This window comes from Alligator mississippiensis, chromosome 7, assembly GCF_030867095.1.
Source record: "Alligator mississippiensis isolate rAllMis1 chromosome 7, rAllMis1, whole genome shotgun sequence".
NCBI lineage: Eukaryota > Metazoa > Chordata > Crocodylia > Alligatoridae > Alligator > Alligator mississippiensis.
Genome location: NC_081830.1, coordinates 17,905,179 through 17,918,174, shown reverse-complemented (window position 1 = coordinate 17,918,174; position 12,996 = coordinate 17,905,179). Strand labels below are relative to the sequence as shown.

Below are 12,996 nucleotides of genomic sequence, written 5' to 3'. Positions count from 1 at the left end.
AATATGAGAATGGATTACGATGACCTAACTTGGCTAAAACTACACTTCATCCAGTTTCAGTTGATCAAAATGAAGTTTTTGTTTGATGGTTGGCATGGGCTTTTTTAACAGAGTAAAAGAGCTGTTCTTCACCAGACAAGATACGTGGAGCTGTTCATCGTTGTGGACAAAGAAAGGGTAAGGTATACATTTACTTTCATACCCTTGCTGATGGTGGACTAAAATGTAGCTCTGAGAAAATGCGCTCAGAGCTGTAAATACAAAATCGTAAGGCAGGAGAATGTGTACCTTTCCTTGTTAAAGCAGTCAGCAATCCACTTGTGATCACTAGGGCCACAGGAAAGACCATAGGCTGTCTATTTAACCTCAGCTACCTAAGTGGAAGAACTGAAAACACGCAGTCCATGTTACGAGTGTGAGAAAAACGGACCTCAAGTAAAACGCCGTGGGGGTCAGGATTTGTCATGCAAGGATTCTAAGGGGTCTTGGAAAGTGCGAAGAGTGCTCCCCTTCCTGTTCCATCTCTCCTGAATGTCTGGAGATTTGGGCCGCACCTGCATTCCCCGGTGGCCTCCGCTCCCAAGTTGCATCTTCCAAACCTGAGGCTTGTGGCTTGGGAAACTGCCCGTGATGATGGGACTCTTACAAGACTGGTCCCCCCTGTCTGAATTTGGTCTGATGTTGCTTGCATCTCACCCCTGTGGTGGAATCTCTTCTTTTTCAGTATGAGGTCCAGGGTAGGAGCGAAGCTGCTGTGAGAGAGGAGATGGTACATCTGGCCAACTGCCTGGATAGTGTAAGTTGAAGCTGTGGGTTGGGTAAGCAGCAAAGACCGCTGGGTGCTCTAGACCTGCAGCCTCTGTGCCGAGTTTCAGAAATGTGCCACCTTGGTCAGAATGTGGGAACGCCTGTTATTCTGTCAGGACCCAGGCAGCATTAGCATGAAGAGTGGAAATCCTGTGTCTTGGCAGGTGGGATGTGAATTGTAAAGCCTAGAAAATGAGGGTTGGAGAGGATGGTATTTTATGTACCAAAGACTGTGGTGGAGTTTGCCGTTGCCAAACCCTCCCCCCCCCCCCCCCCCCCCCTTTTTTTTTTCTGCTTCAAAATGTGCTCGAGTGCAGCCACAACGATCCGGAAGCAAATATGAAGCCCCAGTGGCCTTTCTGACGTGAGGAGTCTGACTGCAGGACTGCAGTAGTCTGCACGGGCATTTAAGCCTGTGAATCAGTTTTGTTTTGCTCTGACGTTGGCTCTGGGCACCAAAGACGCAACTGGGTAGTGGTCTGGGTCCTTTCTCCTGGTGTTTTCTGTACGGGTATATACCTGTTTCTGTAGCTATCTCGGTGCAGTTAGGCACCGGTCCTTTGAGCCCAGTAACACCTCCCACAGGGAGAATACAAGTTTTGGTAATGCTTTACTTTGGAACCACAGAGGAAAGGCAGCAAGTTTTTTAGATTCTTTCTGCTGGCTTGCTCATAGCATCTCACCCCTGCTTTACCCTGCCTTGTCCTTCTCTTGCCTTTCCAGATGTACATCATGCTGAATATCCGTGTCGTGCTGGTCGGCTTGGAGATCTGGAAGTACCAAAACCTGATAAGCACCGATGGAAGTGCTGGCGATGTGCTGGCCAACTTTGTGCAGTGGCGAGAGAAGAATCTTGTGACTCGCCGGAGGCACGACAGTGCGCAGTTTGTTCTGTAAGAGCCGGGATTCCCGTTTTGGTGGTGGTTGTTCTTTTCCCTCCATCAGCAGTCATTTTGGGAAGAGAAGCTGCCAGTCAGTGCAGTGTCAGTAACCAGCAGGAACCTTGTAAACACGCAGGCTCAATTCTGGTGGGGGGGCCTGGGCGCGGGTCTGCTGTGAGTGCCCCGAAGCAGCCTGTAGGGCATTCTGCCCATTGTGGCAGTGCCAGAGTTGAAGCTGCATCCTAAGAACCGTGGTCTGCTGCCCACCAGAAGGCAAACATGGAGCTCCTGGCAGATGGAGATGTTACCTACTTGGAACCATTTCTGTCTTGTCTGGTGTGTTATGCCACTGAATATTTTGCTTCTAGAAAGCCAGCAGCTGTGAGTGATTTCACAGGTGTTCCTTTGCCATGTAGCTTGTTGGAGAGACTCAAACATCCAGGTGTTTTTTCCCTTGAAAACTCGCTGTTGTAGGCCCACTGTGGTGATGCTGTTTACATGAGCCTCCGCTTGTGGAGGGAGTTGGCCTGTCCCTATCTCCAGCAGTGTGCATTATTAAATAGGAGTCAATATTTGTGAAGCTGTGTGGGGAGCGCTGTCTGACAGCTAAAGTCCTCTGTGGCTATTTGTGAACAGACGGTGCTACAGGTCTCTGCATCTTGACAAGCAGCTCCTTGTGTAAATGCTCTGCCCCAGAAAGGTGCACAATCCTTGTCTCCCTCCAGTCGACACCCAAGCTTAAGAAATCATTGATGGTGAATCGTCATGGTACTGCTAGCTGTTTGTGCAAGGCAAGGAACCCTAATGTATTGTCCTGTTGCTCCTGAGCTTAGCCAGGGAACATTGGAGAAGGCAAAGTAAGAGACGTGGAGGGGAAGAGGGAAGAAAGGCTCGAGGGGAAGGGATTGCTCAATGAGCCACGGTACAAACCCGAAGGGAAAAACACTCTATAAACGGATGCGTAGCATTACCCGCAGGTGCCTAACGTTGCATTTCTTCTGTGCTAAGCCTGGGAACCCCGAAGCGGTGTGGGTTGCAGAGCTGCTCATTTTGTTTGTGTTGCCTCTGCCCAGCTAAGCTGATTTTTTTCTTTTCAATGTACACCAGGAAGAAGGGGTTTGGCGGAACAGCGGGAATGGCCTACGTGGGAACAGTGTGCTCCAAGAACCACGCAGGAGGGATTAATGTGGTAGGGGCTTGTTGATATCACTCTCGGTTTTAAAGCCTAATGTGCCCTTTGTAGGCCTCCATCCAGAAGCGAGGCCATACGGAGGAGCCGATGGATGCCCCTGGAAGTTAAGCAAAGTACCCTTCATCAGCTGGCAAGCAGAAAGCGTTGTGGCCCCTTTGCTAGGAAGCTCACATTAATGCGGTGCTTAAGGTTATACAGTTCCTCTGTGCGTGTGAATGCTGTTGATGTCCTGGACAGACCTTCTGCTAATTCTTCCTCTGTTGTGGTTATGTGCAGTTTGGACAAATGAGCGTACAGATGTTTGCATCCATTGTGGCACACGAGCTTGGCCATAACCTGGGAATGAACCACGATGATGAAAGAGAGTGTTACTGCGGCGCTGACAGCTGTATTATGAATTCTGGAGCATCGTAAGTGACTTTCCTTGATGCCGAGGTGGAGAAGACTTTCGTAAGGGTCCAGCTTCCGTCTTTGTCCTCGGCATCTATATGGTGCTGTTCATCGTGACATCTTCTAACCATATTGTAACTGTAGATAGCAGTCAGTGAGGAAAGCAAATGTCCCCCGTGTCTTACAGTTTGGGGAACTGAACATTAAACGTAGTTTGGAGGAGCTGGGCACGCGGTCGTTTGTCAATCATTGCTTTTTGACCTGTGGTCTGCGGAGCCCAGGGGGTCTGCGCGCTATGCTTAAGGGGCCTGTGAAAGATGACTGTGGTCAGTCAAAAGTAGGAGAATACCCACACTTGCAATTCACTTCTGTTTGAAATGTCTGCCGGGCTCTGCCTCTCCGTTCACAAATGTTTAGGGGTCTGCAAATGAAAACAGGTTGAAAACCACTGATGTAGGTAACATCTGTTCGCTGGTGCCTGGATTTCTGGACTGGGGCAGCTTGCAGCATTTTAGACAGTCGCAGTAACGGTGCTACAACAATACCTCGTCAGCGTGTTGGCCCAGTTTAATAAGAGGAAGGGCCTTTGCCTTTCAGACGGAACCTGGGTCCCTTTTAGAAGCTTAATGCTTGTCTTTCTCTGGCACTTGGCTCTCGCTCTTGCTATACAAACGCTGCCTTAAGCGAGAGTGTGGGCTGTGAAGAACTCGTGGCAGGCACGGCGAATGGACTGCCAAATACTTTCTGTTGCAGAGGATCCAGAAACTTCAGCAGCTGCAGCGCTGAAGACTTTGAGAAGCTAACTCTCAACAAAGGTGGCAGCTGCCTGCTCAACGTTCCCAGGCCGGATGAAACCTACAGCGTCCCGTTTTGTGGCAACAAGCTGGTGGACACTGGGGAGGAGTGCGACTGCGGTTCCCCAAAGGTTGGTCATCTCTGTACTGCATGACGGCTCCTGGGTGCCTCTCTGCCTTGGAGGGGGAACGGGCCCACAAGGCAGGGTAAGTCCATACGATTCGGTGGATTACTCTTGTCTTTGCAGGAATGTGAGAAGGACCCTTGCTGCGAAGCAGGGACTTGTAGACTCCGAGCGGGCGCGGAATGTGCCTACGGCGACTGCTGTAAAAACTGTCGGGTAAGAGGCGGGAGGAGGCGGTTGCAGCTTTCACTTGAAATACCCTTGGGTGAGTCCGTGACGAGGGAAGTGCTGGCCCTGGCCAGGGTTTCCAGGAGGGAGCTGCCACGTGCTGGGCAGGTGCATGTTTGGCACCAGTCGGCGACTGTAGCGGGGTGTGAAGTCAGTCGGTGGGGCTCGGTGCATAGAGGGCATGGTGCTATACAGCGTGCATCTCATGACTGACTTGCCGTTCCCTTCCCCTTCTCCTACATGCTCCTTTGTAGTTCCTTCCAGGAGGCACCGTGTGCCGGGCAAGTAACAATGAATGTGACCTCCCTGAGTACTGCAATGGGACCTCCCAGTTCTGCCAGCAGGACTTTACGGTGCAGAATGGATACCCGTGTCACAACGAGGAAGCCTATTGTTACAACGGGGTGTGTCAGTACTACAACGCCCAGTGCCAGGCTATCTTTGGCCCAAGTAAGGATGGTGATGAGAGTAACCCTTCCAAGGCAAACGAATAGAGGGGAGTGAGCAAGTTTATTCAATGGTTACAGGTTTTAGGTGTGTTTTTAATAGGGAAATGAAAAAAAAAAGAAAAAAGACACGCCTGAAAATTGGCCACGGATTGGAAACTGTCTGTGGTATTTATGAGAGTTTTCTTTGCCTATATAAATTTTCATTACGTTTATGGACACATTAATGTCTCGAGTACTAATAATTTCCTTGCCATGATAAATGTGCCTTTTCAGGGCTATGTAGGTAGTTGTGAAGATTTACTTAGCGGTATAATTAACTGCTGCCAAGTAACTCGGTTCTCCATGTCCTCTATTGGCCTGAAATGTGTCTGGGATGAGAGATTTTTTCATGACCAGGTCTTTATCTCTCTTGATCCCTCGAAGCATTCGCATGGCAGGAAAATGGTGGTGTGACTCAACGTGATCCAGGGGCTGGCAAGAAGGGTGGGGAGAGTGAGATCTCTCTCTCTTTTTTTTTTTTTTTTTTCTTTCTCTCTCTCTTACTGGACCTCACTCCCCTAATGCCTGTGTGCTGGTGGTCTGGTTTTCCAGGAGCAAAGGCTGCCCCTGACATTTGTTTTGCTGAAGTAAACTCCAAAGGTGACAGGTTTGGCAACTGCGGCTACCACGGCAATGACTACAGAAAGTGTTCCACCTGGTGAGTTGGGTTTAACGCGGCAGGGGCTGCTCTGCAGCAACAGTCTAAAGCCCTGCAGTCAGGTACCGTGCAATTAGCCGGCTCTTCAGACCTATCTGTGTAACAGGGCTTTGTAATCAGCGCGTCAGATGCGTCCTGCCCCACAGTCTACCTTTGTACTGGAAGTGTCGTTGTGGAGCGGAAGCAAATTAGCTGGCAAATAGTTGTCTTCTTGCTGTACCCTCTGAGGCAGCGGCATTGGAGGCAGAGGGCGCGCGTTCATATGTTTGTAGGGAGACGTCCCTTTTGCTTCCTTCTAGCGTTACAAATATTGGTCTTTCACTAAGCGTCAGGGTCCAAGCAATTGGGCCTGTAAAATGGAATGGATCGGTTGTTGCCAAGTGCAAAAAAGAGGCGCTTCAAAAAAGAAGGAATCTTCCTTCCGCTGCCCTTGAGCTGCTGTAGCTTTTCAGCGCACCAGTTTATCTGGTAACTGCCTGTAGCCTCTGTTGGGTTATGAGGAGAGGATGTTGCTCTGTAGCTTTGTCAGTGGTTGCTTTTACCCTACAGAGCAAGTGCACCCATGCCTTCACAGAGACAGGAATAGTAAAGGGGCATGTTTGCTGTTGCCTGAGGATTGGAACAGCTTGCTAATAGTCAGCTCCGTCTTGTTCTGCATTTCCCTTAAGTGGTGATACTGCTGGTGAATGTATCTTCTCCTCTGTAATTCCTGCTAGCAAGCTTGGGCAAAATGCCCAGCGCATGCTAATTGCTTGCCCTCTCAGAGTAATAGAGCCGTAACCATCCATTCAATGGCTGCCTCCTAGGAATGCCATGTGTGGGAAGCTACAGTGCGAAAACGTGGGAGCCCTGCCTGTGTTTGGGATAAAACCCGCCACTATTCAGACCCCCATTGGACGCACCACGTGTTGGGGCGTGGACTTCCAGCTCGGATCCGATGTTCCCGATCCCGGAATGGTGAACGAAGGGACCAAATGTGACGCCGGAAAGGTAATCGGGAGACGTTTTTGCAAAGTGGCGTTTTTGACGTTAGACTGGAATCTCGGCACACGTGCACGGACACCGCACGTGGTATAAAGCTGTGCACGATCGTTTAATGCAAAAGGCAGAAACATGTCGATTTCCCCTCACCGAAATGACCGGTGCCGTTCCTGGAAATGAACAACGTGAATTTATTCCTTAAGTGTCCCGTCCTGTCTCATCTTCTCCTCCCCCCCCCCCCCGCTTCTCTTCAGAAGGGGAGAGCTTGCGTAGAGCCCTGCCGCATCCCGTCCTGTTACATTCTGCCACAGCTCAGCGAAGTGCTGCACTTACCTCTCCCCTGGGATCCTGCTAGCCAGACACGGCTCAGGACAATTGATAGCTGTTACCCTCTGGTCAGCTGGTGGCTAAAAAATCGCCTCCGTTGCGAGCAGCGGCTGGAGGCTGTTATTGCAGCAAACTAGTTTGCTATTCAAATGAAAGCGCTTAGGGTCAGAAGTTGTGTGCGTCATTTTTGAAGGTAGCGTGGCAGTAAACGTACATGCTGAGCAAGGTAAACCAGGCGTGTACTGGACCACAGGGGAAGGGAGGGAGGAAGACCATAAGCAGTCCAAAGCCACCTTGGTTTCATTTGCATGCTCTTGTCTTGCCTCTCCAGATCTGCAGACACTACCAGTGTGTAAGCGTCTCTGTTCTGAATTACGACTGTGACGTAGACAGCAAATGCCATGGACATGGGGTAAGTAAGGCAGGGACTTCCTTTTATGCTGAGGTCCAGCCTGGGCTCAGTGCTCCCTCCTCGCTCCTCTGTAAGAAGGGTCAGAGTCCTAGAGTTAAAGGCCTTTGGAGCAACTAGAACAACCTCTCGCAAATCACAGGCCATAGAGGTGTACCCGGTTACTTTTGTCCTTAGGTCACACAGTGATATTTTAACAGTGAGCTGGCTGTTAGCCTTGTGCTACTCTCTAGGTAAAGAGTAACTTGCAGAAAGTTGCTGGATTGTAGCTGTGCCAGTGAGCATGGCAGCATTGTGAGGCGTTTGGCCTGGAAGCCCCAAGAGTGAGTCTGAGCGTGAAAAGAAGCTGTTTGGTTTAGTTAACCTGAAAGGCGTGTTTAGGTCAGATGTGCGCTGGGTGATTTAATCGTTGGCCAGACAGGTTTTAAAACCTGTTAGCGTGACTGTGCTTTGCCCGGCTAGCATGACTCGGGCAGGACGGTTATAATGAGTAGGCCTGCTACAGGAATTGCGGGGTAGAGCTCTCTAGTTTGAGTGAGGTAGGGTGGGTAGGTGAGCCCTTGATGGCACCGATCATAGTAATTGCGTGTGTGTGGCACCGATCGTAGTAATTGCGTGTGTGTGTGATTATACACTTATTTGTTTATTTTTATTTTTGAAGGTGTGCAATAACAACAGGAACTGTCACTGTGATGCAGGCTGGGCCCCTCCGTATTGTGACTCGACAGGATACGGGGGAAGCATAGACAGTGGGCCTTCCTATAATGGCAAGTAGTGACAAGGCAGCTCCAGGACAGTGGTCTCAGCTGCTGCTGATTGCTGTTTGGGAAGAGGGCAAAGCAAGTGCCTGGTGGCCTCCAAGCAGTTGCATGCTGGCCAGCTGAAGTGCTGGGAAACTGGAACTGTGGCGGGCTCCGTTTTGCCAACTGAGGAAGGGTTTGGGTTGGGTCCCGTGATGATAACCGGCAGCGTGCCGGAAGTTGTAAAATTGTAGCCATCTGCACCTGTGACACTGTCTACTTTTCCTTCTCTCCTTCCATTTCCCCAGACAAAGACACCTCGCTGAGAGACGGGCTTCTGGTGTTCTTCTTCCTGGTCCTCCCGCTTCTTCTACTTGCTGTGCTGGCATTTGCACGGAGAAACCAGCTGAAGCAAAGCTGCGGGAGACTGATATCACGCTGTCGCTCGTAAGTGAATTCCCACCCCAGGCAGCTTTTTTGGCGGTCACTTCTTGGACAGGCCATAGATGTTTCTTTGCACAGGAGGATTCCAGAGAGCTGGCCTGAGGTGCCAAGTTTATCCCCCCCCGGATCATGAAGTCTTTAAGGGGTACAGTTGCAGGACTGCGAGCAGACAAGATGGTAGCTGTGCACCCAAGTGCTCCATCCATGCGGAGTCATTTCACAGTTGGAGACTTCCATCTTTCCTGGTTTTCTGGGTCCAGTCTTTGGCTCATGGGGACCTTAGAAATGATAGTTCTGAGCAGAGGGGGACTGCAGCTAGGTCTGGACCTAGGGCACCTGTTCTGAGTGGTGGCGGGTGACAGAACAAGGAGCAGTGGTCTCAAGTTGCAGTGAGAGAAGTTCAGGTTGGATATCAGGAAAAATGTTTTCACTAGAAAGGTGGTGAAGCAGCGGCACGGCTTACCCAGGGAGTAGGTGGAATCTTCACCCTTGGCAGTTTTTTAAGGCCTGCCTTGACAAAGCCCTGTCTGGGATGATCTGGGTGGGGCTGGTCCTGCTTTGAGCAGGGGGTTGGACTAGATGTCACCTCGTGAGGTCCCTTCCAACCCTCATTTCCGGTGATTCTGTGAAAACAAAAGCATGTTTTCCTGGCTGTCGAATGGTAAAATACCCAGGCAACCAATGCTTACAAAATGCTGTAACGTCAGGGTCTCAAAGTTGTTTTCCTCGGCACTGATGGTAACATGCCTGCTCAATGTACAGTTCCAATTCCAGATCACATCGAACTCCTCCTCCTCTCCCTCGGCCTCCTGTAGAGACAGACCGCAGGCACTTCCAGCAGAGCACGCCATACAATTCGAGAGGCGTACCCACGGTAGGAGTGACCTGCTTCTCAGCGCTCGGACACCGATAGACTGGTCCTGCTTTAAGTAATGAATGTGGGAAGCCCTGTTGTATTGGACACTGAGCAAGGGAGGACTTTGTACAAAAATACTTCTACTTGTTCTTGGTTGGGGGAGAGCACATGGGGGTTTTTGTGGCTCTTAAAGCGAAAACGCTGCCTCCCCTGCGTGAGCTATGCAGGGGTAAGAAATACTAGTGATTGCACTCTGTATGTGGCACGGAGCGTTGCCAGAGTCTTAGAATTGTCTCCTAGTATTTACAAAGAGGTCTCATAAGCCGTAGCCTGTATAACATGTTCTATAAGAGCCGTGATATCTAGGCTTTGACTTTTCAAGCCTCTGTAAAATGCCACCCAGCCTGGCAGTGCTGTGTAAACAGCCAGTGCTCTTAAATGACAAAGATAGTCTCCTGATGCGAAAATGTTTGAGGGGAAGAAAATCTACCGGTGCGTCTGAATATAGGGCAGTATTGATCTTGCAGCGTGAGAAACAAGCCTGTAGTAAAAATGTCAGCTGGGATGCATGAACGAAAAATGTGCTCACATTAAATGTTCAGCTGTAAGAAGAGTTGGGACGTACTAATATCTGGTTTAGATTGTTCTGCCAATGTGCGTAGACTCCTAATCTATCTGGGCTGCTAACGTGAGATGGTCGAGTCGTACATTACTGTACAATAGGGACTTCTCTCTTTCCTTTCTGGTGCAGATAACCTTGTTTCCTAGCAGCTCTTGGGCTTTGTCTTAATCAGGAAGCCTTCTTAAACTAAACAAAGCCAAGTGTTGTGGGATAGGGTGGAGACGCTTAGTAGCTTTGGCCCAGACAGAGTTTGTTGTCACAAACTGCAGACCTGGAAGGTACATTGTTGTGCCATTTTATAGTGTCAGCATCTGTGGCATTAGCAAAAGGGACTTGCCAGGAAAGAAACGGATTGAAGTGTTATTAATTCATCTTGTAATAGTGCAGTAGGGAGCGGGACCCGCACAGTTGTCTTGGGTAACTATTGAGTGAGGTGGTCTGAAACCACGCTGCAGGCAGTCACAGGGGAACAGTGCTGGGGCTCTCCCAGGCAGAGGCATGCCAGAGTCATTCTGGCCAGGGCACTTGGTCCTCCCGTGCCTCGGGTTTCCGTGCATTTGTGAGCTGTCGCCGTTGCAAAGAAAGGTCGATCCCAGCAGTGAAGTGACGGGGCCTTCTTGTAGTGCCTGCCTTTCTCCAGCAGACTATCTGATGTGTGGCTTATCCTTTATTTCTAGGATGTGCAGGCCAACCAGCGCCCCGTGCCAGCTTATTCAGTCAATCAGTATCATCAGCATTACCAGCCAGCCTATCACCAGCCTTACTACCATCCTCTGCAGTATCAGGAGCAGCTGCAGCAGAAGTTACCTACCAGGTCTGTAGTGATTTTTCTGTTTGTCATTTCTGAATACAAAGCAGGTGGGTGCGCTGTTGATTTAGGGTAGCACATCCAGCCTTCTTCCTGTTTGTATACAACCTTACTTTTGGTTCCAAGCCTATGTTTTAAAAATGCAAACAGTAGTGTGTTAGTGCTCGTGTGTCTTGGAGAAGCGCTTGTTCCTGGTCTGTGGGTATTGCTGTCAGTCCTTTGGAGTAAGCTGGTATTGTGCAGGCAGGAGAGTTTGCCCCGACAAAGCTGATTTGGGAAAGACGCAGACCTCCCTGGAAAGGTTGGAGACGCCAGGGAACTAGGGCAGCCTCCAAATTTGATGCAAGGCTCCAGTGTGGGAGTGGGGTTGAGCATACGGCGTGGGGAGGGAGGAAATACTGAGCACAGGGCCTTGGATGTGGTGGGGAAATAAGAGGCGGAAGAGGGAGGTGTCTTGATGTACATAGAAGGACGGAGAGATGCACACTAACGGTTCCTCGCGTCCCCCTCCTTTACAGGCCACCTCCACCGCAGCAGGGACAATGCATTCCTTCTCGGCCGGCACCTTTACCTCCCAAGTAGCCTTCGAGTCCTCTGCCTCTCACCCCGAGCACTGAGTTCTCAGCTGAAATTGTATGTTATCCTTGTGCCGAGCAACCTGTGATTTCCCAGAAAGTCTTCCATCTGCACCATTGGATAAGGAAAACAAGACTGAATAATACCAAGGACTGCAAAACTTTAAAATACCTCTACCAAAGCTACAGGGACTGAATACGTGAAGCCTGCTTTTAGCCCTGTGTGTGCGTCGTGGCTTTGCAAACTGACGTTGGACGAGCCTGTCGGAAGCTGTTCGGTCTGCATCAAACAATCCTTGACGTGCAGCACTTGGGATGTCTTTGCTTTCCCCGTTGCTTGAAGAGACGTAATCATGGAGTTTTAATGTGGGTTTTCTTATGTGTTTTCATTTTTGTGTGTCAAATGGAGGAGGAACGATTAGCCGTGCAGGATACAGCTGTCAAAAACGGAACGGAGAAAATCAGGCCAGTTGAGGGAAACCACCTTGGTTTTGCGTGGACTGCATGGTATCCAGTTGTACGCGACTTAGAGCACAAGTGAAATAAGGTGTTGGTATACTTTCAGAGGAAGATAATTTATACTGTAAACGTGTGTGTGCGCGTGCGTGTGTGTATGACTGTTAGCGGCGTCTAACGCTTCACTTTTTAAGCAGCAAAAAATGGATACTTTGGACTGACTGACACTAAGTTGTAGGGAATTACAGACAGTAGAAGAGCCAAACTCAAAGTGTTTTTAGGTAAAAAAATAAAAATAAAAATCATGTAAGTAGCTAGAGCAGCAACCTCTACTAATTCCCCACTAATATTTTTAGATGGGTTGTAAAAGAACAGGTACGAAAAATGCAGTATTTCTTGGCTCGGGAGAGGGCGTGCTTTTTATTTTGTTATTCAGGCGTATGCGGGAGCCGTGATGAAGACTACAACGTGGGCTGACCGCTGTGTTGCGTTGGGTATGAGACCGCTTGAGATGTCTCAAGCGCTTCCAAGCCTGGCACCCGGAGAACACCATTTTGCACCACCTTTCCCACGGGGATGTTAGTGTCAGTCACGGTCGATCGGACAGCCACCCACCTGCACATCGTTCGTTTTTGTATTTTCATTTTTTAAAATTGGGTTTTAAAGCTGTATCTGGAAGGAAAAAAAAAAAGACCCGTTCAGGCGTCAGTCGAAGTGTGTCAGCGTGCGACGTGCGAGCGGCGGTGAAGCACAGCCTCGTGGGAGTCGCTGACTCGGTCTGGTGCGGGGGGATGCAGCGAACAGTGCCGGGCAGCAGTGAAACCTGGACAAAAGCAATGCTGAAGCTTTTTCACTTTGGCCACTAAAACACGTGTTTTTGTAAACGCCCCCCTAATCTTTGCCAAAAAAACCCACCCACCCTTTAACACCGTTGTGTATATGCAAATACAAATCTATATAACGGTCACATTTGCAGTAATAAAATACTTGAACTCCTGTGGTGTCGGGGCCGTTGGCGGGGGGCGGGGCGTCGCGCGCGGCCGTTGGCGGGGGGCGGGGCGTCGCGCGCGGCCGTTGGCGGGGGGGCGGGGCGCGGCGGGAGGCGCGATGGGGCCGGCGGTGCGGCTGGCGGCGCTGGGGGCGCTGTTGGCGGCGCTGTGTGAGTGCGGGGCGGGGCCGCGGCCGGGGGCGGGGGCGGGGCGCGGGCGGTGCTGA

At 50.3% G+C, this 12,996-nt stretch overlaps 1 protein-coding gene across 4 annotated transcripts in view; it reads left to right on the top strand.

Moving 5' to 3' along the window:
* LOC106736970 (disintegrin and metalloproteinase domain-containing protein 9) overlaps positions 1 to 12,777 on the top strand; it is a 34,550-nt gene extending 21,773 nt beyond the window's left edge. For 3 of the 4 annotated variants that reach the window (XM_019496221.2, XM_019496219.2, XM_006275755.4), the window contains exons 7-22: positions 112 to 177; positions 725 to 796; positions 1,531 to 1,700; positions 2,796 to 2,877; positions 3,157 to 3,290; positions 4,024 to 4,195; positions 4,313 to 4,405; positions 4,672 to 4,867; positions 5,458 to 5,563; positions 6,370 to 6,553; positions 7,203 to 7,283; positions 7,942 to 8,047; positions 8,329 to 8,467; positions 9,227 to 9,338; positions 10,620 to 10,756; positions 11,269 to 12,777. In XM_019496221.2, coding sequence (XP_019351766.1) covers positions 112 to 177; positions 725 to 796; positions 1,531 to 1,700; positions 2,796 to 2,877; positions 3,157 to 3,290; positions 4,024 to 4,195; positions 4,313 to 4,405; positions 4,672 to 4,867; positions 5,458 to 5,563; positions 6,370 to 6,553; positions 7,203 to 7,283; positions 7,942 to 8,047; positions 8,329 to 8,467; positions 9,227 to 9,338; positions 10,620 to 10,756; positions 11,269 to 11,332 — 1,914 coding nt within the window. In that variant the 3' untranslated portion in view covers positions 11,333 to 12,777. The remainder of the gene's footprint in view (positions 1 to 111; positions 178 to 724; positions 797 to 1,530; positions 1,701 to 2,795; positions 2,878 to 3,156; positions 3,291 to 4,023; positions 4,196 to 4,312; positions 4,406 to 4,671; positions 4,868 to 5,457; positions 5,564 to 6,369; positions 6,554 to 7,202; positions 7,284 to 7,941; positions 8,048 to 8,328; positions 8,468 to 9,226; positions 9,339 to 10,619; positions 10,757 to 11,268) is intronic. The other variant, XM_059730648.1, reaches the window with a different exon arrangement.
* The last annotated feature ends 219 nt before the right edge of the window (positions 12,778 to 12,996 follow it).